This window comes from Mustelus asterias, chromosome 2 (assembly GCF_964213995.1).
Source record: "Mustelus asterias chromosome 2, sMusAst1.hap1.1, whole genome shotgun sequence".
Classification (NCBI taxonomy): Eukaryota; Metazoa; Chordata; class Chondrichthyes; order Carcharhiniformes; family Triakidae; genus Mustelus; species Mustelus asterias.
The window spans coordinates 55,482,545-55,499,315 of NC_135802.1; the positions used below are offsets into that span (position 1 = coordinate 55,482,545).

General features: G+C 44.1%; 1 protein-coding gene across 2 annotated transcripts in view; it reads right to left on the reverse strand.

Annotated features, from left to right (window-relative positions):
* LOC144507992 (cytoplasmic dynein 1 light intermediate chain 1-like) overlaps positions 1–15,738 on the reverse strand; it is a 56,398-nt gene extending 40,660 nt beyond the window's left edge. The window contains exons 1-2 of one of the 2 annotated variants that reach the window (XM_078235681.1): positions 15,469–15,738; positions 15,301–15,374 (exon numbers count right to left, since the gene is read on the reverse strand). In XM_078235681.1, coding sequence (XP_078091807.1) covers positions 15,301–15,374; positions 15,469–15,593 — 199 coding nt within the window. In that variant the 5' untranslated portion in view covers positions 15,594–15,738. The remainder of the gene's footprint in view (positions 1–15,300; positions 15,375–15,468) is intronic. The other variant, XM_078235674.1, reaches the window with a different exon arrangement.
* Between the last annotated feature and the right edge of the window lie 1,033 nt (positions 15,739–16,771).

The window sequence follows — 16,771 nt, forward strand, 5'->3', positions numbered from 1 at the left end:
AACCTCGCATTTGTCAACGTTATACTCCATCTGCCAGATCCTCGCCCACTCACTCAGCCTGTCTAAATCTCTCTGCAGACCTTCTACGCCCTCCACACGATTCACCTTTCCACTTATCTTTGTGTCGTCTGCAAACTTTGTTACCCTACACTCAGTCCCCTCCTCCAGATCGTCTATATAAATGGTAAATAGTTGAGGCCCCAGTACCGATCCCTGCGGCATACCACTAGTTACCATCTGCCAACCAGAAAAGCACCCATTTATTCCGACTCTCTGCTTCCTGTCGGATAGCCAATCCCCAATCCACACTAACACCCTACCCCCAACTCCGTGTGACCCAATCTTCTTCAGCAACCTTTTGTGAGGCACCTTATCAAACGCCTTTTGGAAATCCAAAAACACCGCATCCACCGGTTTCCCTCCGTCAACCGCACTAGTCACATCTTCATAAAAATCCACCAAGTTCGTCAAGCACGACTTTCCCCTCATGAATCCATGCTGCGTCTGCTTAATCGAACCATTCTTATCCAGATGGCCTGCTATTTCTTCTTTAATGATGGATTCCAGCATTTTCCCAACTACAGACGTTAAGCTAACCGGCCTGTAGTTACCCGCCTTTTGTCTATTTCCTTTTTAAACATATTGCCTCGCTGTATGAGCCCTCCAAGGTGTCCTCCTGCAGTACAACTTTGATATTCTGCTTCATCAGTAGTGCAACTCCCCCACCCCTTTTACATCCCCCTCTATCCCGCCTGAAACATCTGTATCCTGGAATGTTAAGCTGCCAATCCTGTTCTTCCCTTAACCAAGTCTCTGTAATGGCAACATCATCATAGTTCCTAGTAACAATCCAAGCTCTAAGTTCATCTGCCTTACCGGTTACATTTCTTGCATTGAAACAAATGCACTTCTGTCCAATAGACCCTCTTTGATTGGCAACCACACTGTCTGCTCTGAGTCTTACTGGTCCTACTCTCTGGTGCCCCTTCAGTTAATTCACCTTTGCTTTGGTTCCCACGCCCCCTGCCAAGCTAGTTTAAATCCTCCTGTGTGACACTAGCAAACCTCCCAGCCAGAATATTTATGCCCTTCCAGTTTAGATGCAACCCGTCCTTCTTGTACAGGTCCCACCTGCTCTGGAAGAGACCCCAATGGTCCAGATATCGGAAACCCTCCCTCCTACACCAGCTGTTTAGCCATGTGCTGAGCTGCACTATCTTCCTATTCCTAGCCTCACCAGCATGTGGCACAGGGAGTAATTCTGACTTTACAACCCTAGAGGTCCTGCTTTTTAACTTTCTACCCAACTCCCTAAACTGCTGCTGCAGAACCTCATCACTCTTCCTACCTATGTCGTTAGTACCAATATGAACCACGATCTCTGGCTGTTCACCCTCTCCCTTCAGAATGCTTTCTGCCCATTTCGAGACATCCTGGACCCTGGCACCTGGGAGGCAACATACCATCCTGGCATCCAGGAAATAGACATCTTTCACATCCACAAAAGCACCTATCTACACCCCTAACTATACAGTCCCCTATTGCTCTAGTGCTCTTTGTCCCTCCCTGTTTAACAGAGCCAGCCATGGTGCCACTGCTTTGGCTGCTGCTATCCCCTGACGGGCCACCCCCCCGCAAACAGTATCCAAAACAGTATACTTGTTAGAGGGGGACGACCACAGGGGATTCCTGCACTGACTGCCTGCCCTTTCTAGCAGTGATCCATCTATCTGCCTGCACCTTGGGTGTGACCACATCTCTAAAGCTCCTATCTATGACGCGAGGGGTCATAGTTTGAGGATAAGGGATAAATCTTTTAGGACTGAGGTGAGGAGAAATTTCTTCACCCAGAGAGTGGTGAATGTGTGGAATTCACTACCACAGAAAGTAGTTGAGGCCAACATGTTGTGTGATATCAAGAAGGAATTAGATACAGCTCTTTGGGCTAAAGAGATCATGGGATTGGGGGAGGGGGGGGGCACGAGTGCCAGGTAACGACCATCTCCAACAGGAAATCTAACCAGCACCCAATGACATCAACAAGATAACCATCACAGAACCCCCATCATCATCTTTGGAATGGCAGTGGTTACTATTGGCTGGAAACTTAACTAGATCAGCCACATAACGTTTTGGCTGTGCAAATAATTCAGAGGTATTCTACAGCAAAAAATTCATCTCCTGATTCCCCCAAATCTACAAGGCAGTGTGATGAAGTACTCTCCACTCACCTGGATGAATGCAGCTCCAACAACACTCAAGAAACTCAACACAATCCAGGATAACGCAGCCTGCTTGTTTGGCATGTAATCAACTAACTTAAATATTACTCCCTCCATCACAAGCAGAATACAGAACTCGTGTACACCACTTGCAGGATGCACCACAGCAACTCATCAAGGCTCCTTCCAAATCTTCGACCTCCATCATCTAGATGTAGAACACCAAGTGCATGGGAAAACCACCACTTTCAAGTTCTCCTCCATGTCATGCACCACTCCGACTTGGAATTATAATTGCCATTCCTTCAATGTTTCACTGTGGGTACAGCTAGACTACATTGTTTATGCAGTTCAAGATAGTGACTCACCATCACCTTCACAAAGACAATTGGGGATGGAAAATAAATATTAGCCGTGCCAGCAATACATACCCCAATTTTCAAGTTGGGAGATATTACTGTACGGGTTGCATCTAAACTGGAAGGGCATAAATATTCTGAGACTGAAGGAAAGGTTTGAAATTCAATATCTCAAATTGTATACTTTTTAAAAAAGTACCAAAAGTATGCATAAGCAAAGAATGAGCTTGGGTGATGAAAACAGTCTTTAGTTCTAAATAAAATGTAGAAGAGCTATGGATTTTTCTCTAATATTTAGTTCCTTCTTTTCACAGTCTATTCCTTGAATTGACAGATTTCATCCAGTTCAGTGTGAACGAACTATTAAATAAGGAACCAAAAGAAAAAAAAATTTTTTTTTTGGAATGTGTGTTATAGTGGACAAATGTATGAAACCGTCAGCTTCTCCTTCTATCTAGTTAAAAAGTGAAAGTCAATGAAATAATAGTTTTAATCAAGTCGTATGAGATAGTGGTCAGACGCCATCTCAACTTCTAGTTACAGCTCTGGTCATAAATAATTTCCATAACATTATTGTCCTTAAGGTTACAGAGGCAAGAATCATATTTTGAATGCTTTCTCATTGTGGATATCAGGACTGCAAGTTGAGAATTCTAATTTTAGAGTACGAAGGGAATTAAACACAGAATTAAAAAACATTGCCGGGAATACCACCTAAACGCTCAAAATAAATGGGATCAACATGTGACTGCATCTGCTACTTAGGGGAATGGGACACGATGGAGGATGGGTATATTGGATCGAAATCAAAATGGGAAGGACTTAGACGATTGAGAGGAACCATTTTGCACTAAAAAAAAATTCTTATAATTCAGGAAGTTACAAAAAGGGAAGTTGGCACACAGTGCTACACAGTAAGAAGTCTGTTTACCCCAGTCCAATGCCGGCATCTCCACATCATGAATACAGTGCTACAGCCAAAGAGAAGTAAAATATCTTTCAAGCATTAGTCAGTCCAGGTACGAACAGCATTCATATATGCACAAATAGTTTGTCCTATATGATACAATAACCACAACATAAATACAAAGATTATACAAAGAAAATCTAGCTGCTACAAGATATTTTGATTCAAGAAGCACCAGCTGTTCTTTTAAATTCCACTTGGACATAGAAATGATCAGCTAATTAGGCAGCATTCCAAAAATCTGTTCCTGGGTTCTGTCGTAAAATAAATCAATCCAAGGATGGATGTTTTACAATTATGATAATTTCTTAAATAATCTGTCAAAGCTGAATGTCATTTGGATATTATTTTAACATATTGTATGGTTTTCCACTTAATGTGACTCAACTGTTTAAAAAATACCTATGCTGATTTAGATCCCCAGATGACAATGGACTTGAATTGTTGAACATCCCTCTCCTGGGGGGGGCGGGGGGGGGGGGGGGGTGTCAGTCAGGTTGTAAACCTATTCTACAGCAAGCTACCAACACAGGTCGAAACTTAACGGTGGTGGAGTAATGTCATTGGACCAGTAATCCAGATGCCCATGCTAATGCTCTCAGGGCATGGGTTCAAATCTAATCAAGACAGCTGGTGGGATTAAATTTAATTAATAAATCTGGAGTGTGAAGCTAATCTCGGTAATTGTGCAACAAGCCTCTCATTGATTCTAGTAAAAACCCATTTCGTTCACGAATGCCTCTTAAGGAAGGAAATTTTTATCTTTACCTGGTCTGCCCTACTTGACTCCAAACCCACGATAATGCGGCAGACTCTTAACTGCCCCTGAAACGACCAAACAAGCCACTCAGAAATTGCTTCTATCAGTGAGACCAGGAGTGAATTGGCTAAATTCAAGACAGAAGTCATATGTGGAAGTCTGCAAGCTGCACTGTTAACTGTTATTTTGTGATCAACTAATTATTTTGAAACTTTCATTGTGAGGAATAAAATTAAAAATTTGGTTTTCACTAAAGGTCAGCATTCCATTTTAAATGGGGATCCCAGTGATGCATTATTATGCAGGCCGCCTTCTCATCCTTGTCCCTTGTCTGAGGTGGGGTGATCTTCAGGTTAAAGCTCCCCTCAAAGGGGAGAGCAGGCTATGGTCATCTGGGGCTACAGCAACTTTACTTTTTATCATGCTAACATTAGCAATGAACAGCTTGCTCATGAATCTTTCCAATTCTGCTAGTCTAATCTTTCAACTACTGGCAACATTTTTCCAGAATCTAACATATTTAATCTTTGGTCTATTCCGAGTCTTAGACCTCCTACAAATTGGTTTGGGTTTTTATAGATTAAATTCAAGCTTCTGATTGGTTGCAACAGCTGTTGACTAGGAAAACGATCTGATCAGACAAGCTAATACTTGGCAATATCACCTAGGAAGCAGTACATTAAGAGTTACTCACAGCTATAAAACCAACAGACACATGCAAAGTAGGAGTTAGTACAATTTAGTTGAACATATGTTTATGGTATGCTCTTTAAAACAGGTCTTCCTCACCAAGTTACTTTAATTCATCGTTGTAGTTATTAACCACTTTTCTGGGTCAAGAAAGCTTAAGCACATACATGGACATCCAGTCTGGTTTGCTATTTAGGTTCATTCACATCAGTGCTACACGGAAAATATGTTTAAGGACATTACCTAGGAAGTTGAAGGCATGGCCAGCAACGGTAGACCAATTAAAATTGGGGATGCTCAAGAGGCCAGAATTAGAAGAACGCAGATATAACAAGGGGATTGTGGAGCGGGAGAGGATTACAGAGATGAAGGTGTTAAAGCCATGGAGGGATTTGAAAACTGGGATGAGAATTTAAAAATCAGAGTTGTTTCACCAGCAGCCAATGTGGGTTAGTGAGCACAATTGTTGGCTGAACAAGATTTGGTGCGAGTAAGGAAATGGACAGCATAATTTTGGTTGCCCTCAAGTTTATAGAGAGCAGAAGGAAGCCAGCCAGGAATGTATTAGAATAGTTAAGTCTAGAGGTAACAAAGACATGCAGCAGCAGGCAAGGCGATGTAAACAAAGTTGGGTGTTGCTACTGAGGTGGAAATAGGTGGTCTCAGTGATTGGCATAAATATGAGCATTGAAGCTGATCTCAGGGTCAACCATGATGTCAGGGTTCCAAAAAGACTGGTTTGGTCTGAGAGTTGTCAGATGCAATCAGTAACTAGGGAACAGAATCTGGAGTGGCACCAAGACAAGTGACTTTGATCTTCCCAATATTTAATTGGACACAATTTCTGCTCATTGCTGGATCTTGGAAAAACCATCTGATAATTTAGCAACAGTGGAGTCATCAAGAGAGGTTGTGGTGAGGGTTTCATCAGCGTACATGTGAAAACCATCACAGTGCTTTCAGATGATGAAAACATATAGATGAAAGATGGGAAGGTGTCAAGCTTAGATCCTTGGAAATGCCAGAGATAATGATATGGGAGTGAGGACTATAGCAAGTGGCTACGATTAGATAGATAAAAATGGAACCAGGCAAGTGCAGACCAACCTAATTGGACAAGATTGAAGAAACGCTGGAGGAGGATGGTGCAGTCAATTTATCAAAGGCCACAGACAACTTATATATGGCACCTTTCATGTAATAATAAATGCAATGCACTTCACAGGAGCATTATAAAACAAGTATGACACTGAGCCACATAAGGAGACATTAGGTTAGTTTACCAAATATTGGTCAAAGAAATAGGCTTCAAGAATTTTCGAAGGAAAGCGAGCTAAAGAGGTGGAGATTCCAGGACAGAACTCGAGAGCTTGGATTCTCAGCAACTGAAAACCAATTGTGGAACAATTATATTTAGGAACAAGAGCCCCAGAAATAGAGAAGCACGATGTGAGGTCATCCATTTTGGTAGGAATAACAGCAAAATGGACTATTATTTAAATGGTAACAAATTGCAACATGCTGCTGTGCAAAGGGACCTGGGTGTCCTTGTGCAAGAATCACAAGGAATTGGTTTCCAGGTGCAGCAGATAATTAAGAAGGCAAATGGAAGTTTGTCCTTCATTGCTGGAGGGACGGAGTTTAAAAACAGCAAGGTTGTGCTGCAGCTGTATAAGGTGCTGGTGAGGCCACACCTGGAGTACTGCGTACAGTTTTGGTCTCCTTACTTGAGAAAGATATACTGGCACTGGAGGGGATGCAGAGGAGATTCACTAGGTTGATTCCGGAGTTGAGAGGTTGGCTTATGAGGAGAGACTGAGTAGACTGGGGCTATACTCATTGGAATTCAGAAGAATGAGGGGAAATCTTATAGAAACATATAAGGTTATGAAGGAAATAGATAAGATAGAAACAGGGAAGTTGTTTCCACTGGCAGGTGAATCTAGAACTAGGAGGCATGGCCTCAAAATAAGGGGGAGCAGATTTAGGACTGAGTTGAGGAGGAACTTCTTCACACAAAGGGTTGTGAATCTGTGGAATTCCCTGCCCAGTGAAGCAGTTGAGGCTACCTCATTGAATGCTTTTAAGGCAAGAATAGATACATTTTTGAACAGTAAAGGAATTAAGGGTTATGGTGAGCGGGCGGGTAAGTGGAGCTGAGTCCACGAAAAGATCAGCCATGATCTTATTGAATGGCAGAGCAGGCTCGAGGGGCCAAATGGCCTACTCCTGCTCCTAGTTCTTATATCTTGGAGAGGTGTGGGAGTGGAGGAGAATAGGGAGATCGTGAGGGCAAATCCATGGAGGGATTTGAAAAATAGAATGAGAATTTAAAAATCAAGGCATTGCTTTATCAGGTGCCAATGTGGATCAATGAGCACAGGGTTGATAGAAGTACAGAACTTGCTGCAAATTAAGACACGGGCAACAAAGTTTTGGATGACCTCAAGTTTACAGAGGATACACTATGGGAGACCATCCAGGAGTGCATTAGGATAGTCAAGTCTAGAGGTAACAAAGACATGGATGACAGTTTCAACAGTAAATGGGCTGACACAGGGACTATGTCAAGTGATATTATGGAGGTGGAAATAGGCACTTCTCAGAGATAGCATGAAGTTCATATCAGGATCAAATGTGACACCAATGCTGTGACCAAACTGGCTTAATCCAAGTTTTTTTGCCCAGGAGAGGGATGGAGTTGGTAATGGAAACATAAAACAATGTTTTCAATCCTTCCAATATTTAGTTGGAAGAAATTTCTGTTCATTTCATGCTGGATATCATAAGCTGCTAGATAATTTGGCAACAGTGGAAGAGTCGAGAGAAGTGGTGGAGAGTTAGAGCTGGTTCATGTGAATACTCGTGCAGTGCCTTCAGATGATGTCACCAAGGAGCATGCAGATAAAATGGGACAGGTCAAGGAATAGTTTACCCTTGTCACAGTCACATGATCTAACTTGGCTACTTTGACAAGAGCTGACTCCATACTGTTGGTGGGCAGAAACTTGTTTAAGGTGTTCAAACATGGTATTCTGGGAAAGATGGGAGTTTACTAGGAACGTAACAAATGTCAAGGACTTGGGAATGGAAAGCGAGATTGGAGATCAGGCAGTAGTTTGAAAGGATTTTTCCTTTTGAAGATGAGAGAGCACCAGATGTAAAGGAAAGGGACAGCAGATTTAAAGGAGGGACAACTCTAGAAGGGTGAGAACTGTTAACAGTTCACATGAGGAAGGGAAACTAGATGGTCAGAAGTTCTGACTAAAGATTTTCCGTACTATTTTTAGTATTACTCAAAGCGGTTTCCACTCCATAACAATGCTGGAGATAATAAACAAGCAAATTCAATGGCAGAATTATTTCTTTTCTGGACCATTGTATAGAACCATCTGGTGGTCCAGGAAACATGCTGCATGCCTTGGACCAAGCAAAGTTATAGAGAGGAAATTATCTTAAAAGCCTAACCTCATTCCCCAAATGAACATTTAGAGTCAGAGGTTTACAGCATGGAAACAGGCCCTTCGGCCCAACTTGTCCGTGCTGCCCTTTTTAAAAAAATTGACTAAGCTAGTCCCAATTGCCCGCATTTGGCCCATATTCTTCGATAGTCATTTTATCCATGTAACCCTCTAAACGCTTTTTAAAAGACAAAATCGTACCCGCCTTTACTACTACCTCTGGCAGCTAGTTCCAGACACTCACCACCCTCTGTTTGAAAAAAATTGCCCCTCTAGACCCTTTTGTATCTCTCCCCTCTCACCTTAAACCTATGCCCTCTAGTTTTAGACTCCCTTACGTTTGGGAAAAGATATTGACTATCTAGATGATCTATGCCCCTAATTTTTTATAGACCTCTATAAGTTCACTCCTAAGCCTCCTATGCTCCAGAGAAAAAAGTCCCAGTCTATCCAGCCTCTCCTTACAACTCAAACCAACAAGACCCGATAGCATCCTAGTAAATCTTTCTTGCAGTTTAATAATACCCTTTCTATAATAGGGTGACCAGAACTGTACACAGTATTCTAAGTGTGGCCTTGCCAATGTCTTGCACAACTTCAACATGACGTCCCAACTCCTGTATTCAATGTTCTGACCAATGAAACCAAGCATGCCGAATGCCTTCTTCACCACTCTGTCCACCTGTGACTCCTCTTGGAGGATGAGCTACTAACCTGTACCCCTTGATCTCTTTGTTCTATAACTCTCCCCAATGCCCTACCATTAACTCCTGTCCTGCCCTAATTCAAATTACCAAAATGCATCACCTCGCATTTATCTAAATTAACCTCCATCTGCCATTTGTCAGCCCACTGGCCCAATTGATCAAGATCCCGTTGCAATCCTAGATAACCTTCTTCACTGTCCACTATGCTACCAATCTTGATGTCATGTGCAAACATGCCACCTAAATTCTCATCCAAATCATTAATACAAATGACAAATAACAGTGGACCCAACACTGATCCCTGAGGCACACCGCTGGTCACAGGCCTCCAATTTGAAAAACAACCCTCTACAACCACCCTGTTTTCTGTCATCAAGCCAATTTTGTATCCATTTGGCTACATCACTCTGGATGCCATGAGATTTAACCTTATGCAACAACCTACCATGCGGTACCTTGTCAAAGCCCTTGCTGAAGTCCATGTAGACAACATCAACTACACTGCCCTCATCTGCTTTCTTGATTACACCTTCAAAAAACTCAATCAAATTTGTGAGACATGATTTTCCACACATAAAGCCATGCTGACTGTCCCTAATCAGTCCTTGCCTCTCTAAATGCCTGTAGATCACCTCTCTCAGAATACCTTCTAACAACTTACCCACTACAATTTCATGGCTCAAAACCAGCTAATTTACTGTGCGCGCATGTATTGTGACAGTACTAAGCAAACGGACTCAGAACAAGTTTTGGATGTGAAAAATGAACTGATCACCCAAATCTGAAGTAAACATGGGATTAACTGTTGGCACATGAACATGTCAAATGTAAGTAGCGGGTCCCATAATCAAAGTTTTCAACAATAAAGATCCGAGGGATCATTATGTCAATATGATCAACTCAACATTCAACTACCACTCAACATCTACACAACGCAAAAATAAAAAATCTTCTTTTAAAAACAAAGCAGCATCAGAATGAGACCCAAACTAATTTAATGCGAGGTAAGACACTTTGTGAAAATACCAATCTTGATACAAATACAATTCCTGCTCACCAAGTTGCATGAATCCTTTAAGCGTTATTCTTTCATGCAATCTGGGTGTTGCTGGCAAGGCCAGCATTTGTTGCCCATCCCTAATTGCCTATGAACTGAGTGACTTGCGTGGTCATTTCAGAGGCCAGTTAAAAGCCAACCACATTGCTGTGTGACTGGATTCACACACAGGCCAGATCAGGTTAAGACACCAGATTTCCTTCCCTAAAGGACACTAATGGGTATAAAGGCCAGACAGATGGGTTTTTACAACAATCGATCATATTTTAGTGGCTATTTCTATAGCTAGCTTTACAATTCCAGATTTATTAATTGAATTTAAATTCCACCAGCTACCAGTTTGAACCCCTTTTCATTGAGCATTAACTAACCATAGAAAATTACAGCTCAGAAACAGGCCTTTTGGCCCTTCTTGTCTGTGCCGAACCATTTTTTGCCTAGTCCCACTTGGACCATATCCCTCCACACCCCTCTCATCCATGAACCCGTCCAAGTTTTTTTTAAATGTTAAAAGCATTTACCACTTTATCCGACAGCTCATTCCACACTCCCACCACTCTCTGCATGAAGAAGCCCCCCCTTTAAACTTTTCTCCTTTCACCCTTAACCCATGCCCTCTGGTTTTTTTTCTCCCCTAGCCTCAGTGGAAAAAGCCTGCTTGCATTCACTCGATCTATACCCATCAAAATCTTATACACCTCTATCAAATCTCCCCTCAATCTTCTATGCTCCAGGGAATAAAGTCCCAACCTATTCAATCTCTCTCTGTAACTCAGCTTCTCAAGTCCCGGCAACATCCTTGTGAACCTTCTCTGCGCTCTTTCAACCTTATTTACATCCTTCCTGTAACGAGGTGACCAAAACTGTACACAATACTCTAAATTCGGCCTCACCAATGCCTTATATAACCTTACCATAACACTCCAACTTTTATGCTCGATACTCCGATTTATAAAGGCCAATATACCAAAGGCACTCTTTACGACTCTATCCACCTGTGACGTCACTTTTAGGGAATTCTGTACCTGTATTCCCAGATCCCTCTGTTCAACTGCACTCTTCAGAGTCCTACCATTCACCCTGTACGTTCTACTTTGGTTTGTCCTTCCAAAGTGCAATATCTCACACTTGTCTGCGTTAAATTCCATTTGCCATTTTTCAGCCCATTTTTCTAGTTGGTCCAAATCCCTCTGCAAACTTTGAAAACCTTCCTCACTGTCCACTACACCTCCAATCTTTGTATCATCAACAAATTTGCTGATCCAATTTACCACATTATCATCCAGATCATTGATATAGATGACAAACAACATTACTAATGCAGTGAAATCACCACCAAGCCACTGTATGCCCCCACCCTCCTGTCCTATAAAAAGAGGTTCAATTCTGTAACAAACAAATTATATAATACAGTAACACGTACTTCAGAAGGATCTCAGTTTCTGTGGTAAATTACTGCCAATGTACTTTGGGCCCTGTACAGTTCAAATTATTTGGTACAGATACATGTATTAGGCCACCTCATTCAATCTAAACAATGTATGTGATATCACAGGGGAGGAGGTCATGTGGCCTATCTTGTTCAAGACAGGCGAAAAAGAGCTCCATTAAATCTACCCATAGCCAGTCTATCCAATCTTTCCTCATTGCTAAATTTCTCCATTCCTGGTAACACCCTCATAAATTTTTTCTGTGCTCTTAAGGTCACCACAATGTAGTGACCAGAACTGTAAACAGTGCTGTGCAGCCTGACCAGGATTTTATAAATGCTAGCATAACCTCCCCACTCTAAAAGTATCCCATATGCTTTCTTGACCACCTTATCTACCTGTCTTGAGGGACCTCTAGACACACTGCCCCTTTCCTTCATATTTCTCCGAATTCTACCATTTATTGCGTATCCCCGTCTTGTTTCTCCTCCCCAAATGTATCTCTCAGTTCACCAGATTCTCCATTTGCCGCCCATCTGATATCTTCCTGGAGTCTACAGCTTTCTTCCTCGTTATCAACCATACCAATTTTCGTCATTCCCTTTATGTTGTCTAAATTATTGCTATGCACCACAAATTGCAAGAACCACAATATTGAGCCATGCGGAACCCCACTCGAAACACATATGGCAATAACCCTTTGCTTCCTGCCTCCTGTGAACAGTTTTGGTCCCCTTATCCAAGGAACGATATACTGACATTGGAGACAGTCCAGAGGTTTATTAGGTTGATCCCTGATATGGTGGGATTTTCTTATGAGAGGTTGAGTAGGGCCTGTACTCATTGGAGTAAACTTGACCTTTTCCCAATTTAAAAGACAACCAAGAGGATATTTATATATTTCTTGATAACTACTCTAAATATAACTGAATTGTGATCACAGCTACTAAAATGCTCCCTCACTGATGCCCCTTTCACTTGCTTAGATTCATTGCTTAAAACTCAGTCCAGTACTGGTCCATCTTTTGTTAGGCTTACTAAGTACTAGCTGATAAATAGCTCCCTGGAATACATCTTAAGAATTCTGCACCTTCTGTACTTTTACATTGAATTTAGCCCAGTTTGGGTAGCTGAAAATCCCAATTACAAATGCAAACTCATGCATACTCAGCAAAAACGGCTGAAACCCTATTCATTCTCTCTAATGATCTTTCATCGTGCAAAAAGGTCCCATTCTTCCTCAATAGCAAGGTAACAATGCATAACGTCTGTAGAATGGACTACAATTACGTGGAGGACCTGGTTGTTCTCAGAGAAGGCTAAGAGGAGATTTTGATGGAGGTGGCTTAAATCATGAAGAGTTTTGAAAGAATAAATGTTTCCAGTGGCTGAATGGTTGGCCTCTTTTAAGGTCAAACCAAATAAACAAACTCAAATTAAATCAGGACAAAGTAAAAGGGGCAGCTCCCCAAAAGGAGGGGGAACAGCCCGAACAAAAATCAAAGTACAAAGGAAACTTAAGAACATCAAATCATAATGTGATTATTAGGGTCGATAACGCACCCCAACCCCTGCGGTGCCCAACGGGCGCGGAAGGCATCAATTGTGCCCGTGTGCACCGCATGCTCCCTCTCCAGGGATACCTGGCCGCAAACGTAGCCGTGGTAAAGGGGCAGACAGTCAGGGTGGACGGCCCCCTCGATCACCCGCTGCCTGGACCTGTAAATAGCGCGTTTCGCCAGGCCCAGGAGCTGGTTCACGAGGAGGCCGCCATCCCGACCCGCCCCTCTCCGCACCAGGTGTCAGACTGAGTAAGAACTCGTAGTGATCCAGGGAAAGGTTGGGAATGAGGTTACATAAACCCTTAGGTGTAGGCACAATGAACCAAATTTATTTGCGGAAAGATATATTGGCCTTGGAGGGAGTGCAGAGAAGGTTCACCAGGTTGATACCAGAGATGAGGGGTGTTGATTATGAGGAGAGACTGAGCAGATTGGGTTTGTACCCGTTGGAATTTAGAAGGCTGAGGGGGGAATCTTATAGAGACCTATAAGATAATGAAGGGGCTGGATAGGGTAGAGGTGGAGAGATTCTTTCCACTTAGAAAGGAAACTAGAACTAGAGGGCACAGCCTCAAAATAAAGGGGGGTCAGTTTAGGACAGAGTTGAGGAGGAACTACTTCTCTCAGAGGGTGGTGAATCGCTGGAATTCTCTGCCCACTGAAGTGGTGGAGGCTACCTCGTTGAATATGTTTAAATCACGGATGGATGGATTCCTGATCGGTAAGGGAATTAGGGGTTATAGGGATCAGGCGGGTAAGTGGAACTGATCCACTTCAGATCAGCCATGATCTTATTGAATGGCGGGGCAGGCTCGAGGGGCTAGATGGCCTACTCCTGCTCCTATTTCTTATGTTCTTATGGCCTCCTCCTTTGGTGTACTGTTCTATGATGGCAGTATGGAGAGACAGTGGTTAGCACTGCTGCCTCAGCTCCAGGGACCTGGGTTTGATTCCCAACTTGCGTCACTGTCTGTGTGGAGTTTGCACACTGTCTGCATGAGTTTCCTCCCACAGTCCAAAGATGTGCGAGTTAGGTGGATTGGCCGTGCTAAATTGCCCCTTAGTGTCCCAGCAAGCGTGGGTTAGAGGGATTAGCGGGGTAAATATGTGAGGTTACAGGGATAGGGCCAAGGTGGGATTGTTGTAGGTGCAGACTAAATGGGCTGAATGGCCTCCTTCTGCTTCTATGATTTTTAGTTCTGGCCTTTCCAATCTTAATGAGTTGCAGTTTCACAAAACAATTTAAATAGATGGTCTTTTGTCCGATTCCCATTTTGTGTAATGGCATTTATTTCTTCACCACACCACACACACAAGCTTGGAAGACTTCATATAAAGAGCAGTTACAAGTAGGTCGAAAACAACTCATTTCAAATATTTTGATCCTGGCCAGTTCAAACAATAACACTTATTGACTTTAAAAATCATAAGACTAGTAAACACGTACCCAAAAATAAAAACAAAACCGTTATGCTTTATTGTATGAAGTCCTTCTTCGGCGATGGGATGGAGAAAGCAAAACCGCAGACAGCCACAGAGAGCAGGAAAACAAAGTGGAAGATGCCTGGGGCCGGCGCTTAGCCCATCTGCCTGGTTTCCCATGGCAACGCCAGGCCCGGAGGCGGCAGACTCACTTTAGACCGGCCGCAGAGTGAGGGAGGAGAGGCCTCGGGCAGCCGGTTACCCTCAACCCCCCCGAGGAGGGAGGCAAGAACAGTCTTGGAGGAACAGGCGACACCGGGCACAACATCAGGCTTTTGTCACCATGAAGGAGCACGGCCGCCATTCCGGGGGAGGGGAGGGGAGGGGAGGGTCGGGTCGGGCCTGTCCCCCCCCCCCCCCCCCGGGGGGGTTTGAGAGCTGGGCTTGACTCCCAAGGGAACAGGGGTGGGTGGTGCTCGGCTCCTCCGGAGGGGAGAGTTGGACTCGGCCCCCCCTCCATGAGGGGGAAGCTGGGCTCAGCCCCCTGGGGAAGGGGGAGGTGGGCTCGGCTCCCCCGGGAGGGGACACCGCCGACAAAGGGCTGAGAGAAGCTGAATAATAAGCGATGGCGGCCGCTCCCGGGGAGGAAATGTCTGGACTCACCGGTCACCAGCACAGCTTTACCGGACGGCAGCTTGGAGCGGGAGCGGGTGGACACCTCGCTCAGGATGGACGACCTGTTAAAGAGAAGAGACGGTCAGTACAGCCGAGCTGGGCCGGGAGCGCGGCTCCGCAGACCGGGGGGGATAGGAGAGGCACCGCCGCCCTTACCACAGGTTGTTCTCCTCTTCATCCTCCTCGTCTCCGGCCGCCTGCCGCCGCTCACCCTCCCCGCCATTCGGACACTTGCTGTGAGCGGCCCGTCTCCGGGACTTGCTGGCCTCGATCGGCGCCATCTTCACCCCCACACACAACACAACACACACTGAGAGAAAGGGAGAGCCGGCAGACAGGGCGGGAGGAGCGGCGGGGAGGAGCCGGCAGACAGGGCGGGAGGAGCGGCGGGGAGGAGCCGGCAGACGGGGGGGGGGGGGGGGGGGAGAGGAGGAGGAGCGACTCGGGTGTGACTGGCTCAGGTTGGGGTAAAGGGGATAGAATGGGGGAGCTCTGGTACACGGGATGTCTAATAAAGGGGAAAATTTTGGGTTAAAGGGACGGGCAGCAGGTTCTGACAAAGGTGTGAACAGCCGCGTCCAAACCTTTGTCTCTGTAAACTGTCTGGGCGCACACTGTGAGGTCTGGCCACTTCAAGTTTCAATCTTGGTACAGCTCCTTGTTGATCCTGGCTTGTGCTTAGGGTTTGGATTCCTCGGTCAGCGAGACAAGAGCACTAAAATCCGTCCCTTTCCAAACCCCCAGGTCCAAACACTCCCAATGGAGCAAATCAGCAGATTGGAAACATACTCAGCAACAGAGTTATTTCCGTTTTCATTGTCAGGGCTCAGAATCCATCCCGGGACTTTCCATGGGACTTTCTGATCAGATTTATCAGAAATCTGATAAAACAATTTCAGGTGATAGAAATGAAGTTTCAAAGGGGCAAAAGAAGAGGTAGACTGTTCATTGGGCAATGCCACCTTGGATCAGTAATCACTGTTGACTGAATCAAAAGATGGTTGGTTTTAAGCCCACATCACAGCTTGAGCACATCATGCAAATTGATAGTTGAATGGAGAGACTGGAGGGAGTGATGTGTGATCGGAGATGCCATCTTTTGGACGACACAGTAAATGAGATCCCGTCTATATTGTGAAGAGCTGTTTAGTTGTAATGTATCCTTCACTGCCACCGATAAAATATTATCTGGACATTTCATCACATGGCTGTTTGTGTGACCCAATTGTGTGCAAGCTGGTTGCTATATTTGCCTACAAAACGACAATTACTGCATTGAAAAATACGTTTTGGTTAAAAACGTTTGGGATTTTTTCTTTAAAGGGCAGTTGCAATTTAGTTGAATTAATATTCTTATAAAACTTATTGAGATGAATAGTGCAGTGCATCGGAAATGGCACAAGCGAGATTAGGCAACACAAGAAAGGCGCAAGGTGAGAACAAGGGTGCAAGATTGTGG